At 38.2% G+C, this 1553-nt stretch overlaps 1 protein-coding gene across 1 annotated transcript in view; it reads right to left on the bottom strand.

The window, feature by feature from the left end:
• FANCD2 (Fanconi anemia, complementation group D2) overlaps positions 1-1553 on the bottom strand; it is a 56985-nt gene that overhangs the window by 47214 nt on the left and 8218 nt on the right. The window contains 1 exon segment of the mRNA XM_012646552.1: positions 574-695. Coding sequence (XP_012502006.1) covers positions 574-695 — 122 coding nt within the window.

The following is a 1553-nucleotide window of genomic DNA, read 5'->3' as shown; positions in this document are numbered from 1 at the left end:
TATGTTTAGAAAAAGGAAAAAAATCCTACAAATTATTTAAGAAATTATATCTAATCTTTGTAATGAAATAAACTTCTGAAGAAATTTAAAGGGTGAAATACTGATGATTTTCAAATTATGAAAGCTGGAAAAAGCTAATGGATGAATTGAAAAATAGGAATTTTATGTTTAGAAAAAGGAAAAAAATCCTACAAATTCTAAAAGCTTGGCTAAGTGTGGAAAACATATTCTTTAAATTTAAGAGATACAGCAGGGTGCAATGGCTCATGCCTGTACTCCTAGCATTTTGGGAGGCTGAGCTGGGAAGATTGCTTGAGGTCAGGAGTTCAAGACCAGCCTGAATAAAAGCGAGACCCTGTCTCTACAAAAAAAATGCAATTAGCCAGGCGTGGTACAGTGTGCCTGTAGTTCCAGCTACTCGGGAGGGTGAGGCAGGAGAATCACTTGAACCCAGGAGTTTCAGGTTACAATGAATAATGATGACACCACTACACTCCAGCCTGGGTGTAGAGCAAGACCCAGTCTCAAATAAATAAATAAAATTCAAGAGATAAATAAAGTCCCATAGGCTACCTTGCCATCCACAACTCTGTCAAGCCATTTTAGTTGACTGATAATTAGTCGAGGCATGTTGATTCCATCACTGGTCATCCTGATATGTCAGGAAGAAAAGACAAGGAAGTTAGCCTTTCTGACTTATATAACAGCAAGCAGTAACAATGCACAAAATATTTCAGCCATTCAACTAACATTTACTGAACACTTACTTTACATCAGGCACTGTGCTAGACACACAGGTGATACCAAAAAAACGCAGGAGACATATGCTTACATAGGTTGAGAAAGATGTTGGGAAGAAGATGCACTAAACTGTTAACAACGGCTACATCAGGGAAGGTTTAGAGAGAAGGGAAGACAGGACTGGATAGTATCTCTTTATAATAATATAAGTAAGTTTTAAAAAGATAACAAAGTCAATAATCTTTAAAAATTGAGGCCAGATATGGTGGCTTACACCTATGAGCACTTCGAGAGACCAAGAAGGGAGGATCATTTGAGGCCAGGAGCTCGAGACCAGCTGGAGCAACAACAGCAAGACCCCATCTCTATAAAAAATTTTTTTTAAAAAATTAGCAAGGCATAGAAGTGCGTGCCTGTAAACCCAGCCACCTGGGAGGCTGAAGCGGGAGGATCATTTGAGCCCAGGACTTCAAGGCTGCAGTGAGCTATGATCACACCACTGCACTCCAACCTGGGCAACACTGTGAGATTCTGTCTCTAAAAAAAAAATTGAATAAGACAAATATTTTTAAAAGGTAAGAAACCAATTACATTAGTGCAATAGGTACCAAAAAGGCAAGCATATACTGCTGTGGAAACAGAGGTTAAATTGGATTATGTTCACAGAAGTATTGAAAACCATTTGTGGATGACAAAACATTGGCTCAATTATTATTTCTGTCAAACTGATAGTCTCCACCTTCCTCCCAACCTCCTATGTCTAAAGTTTTGGAGCACCTCCAGCTCCTTTTCTTTCTTTTTTTTTTTTTTTT

Source organism: Propithecus coquereli, unplaced genomic scaffold (genome assembly GCF_000956105.1).
Source record: "Propithecus coquereli isolate 6110/MARCELLA unplaced genomic scaffold, Pcoq_1.0 Scaffold107, whole genome shotgun sequence".
NCBI classification, from domain to species: Eukaryota; Metazoa; Chordata; class Mammalia; order Primates; family Indriidae; genus Propithecus; species Propithecus coquereli.
Note: the sequence above shows the minus strand (reverse complement) of the source record. Positions and strands in the feature narration are given on the sequence as shown.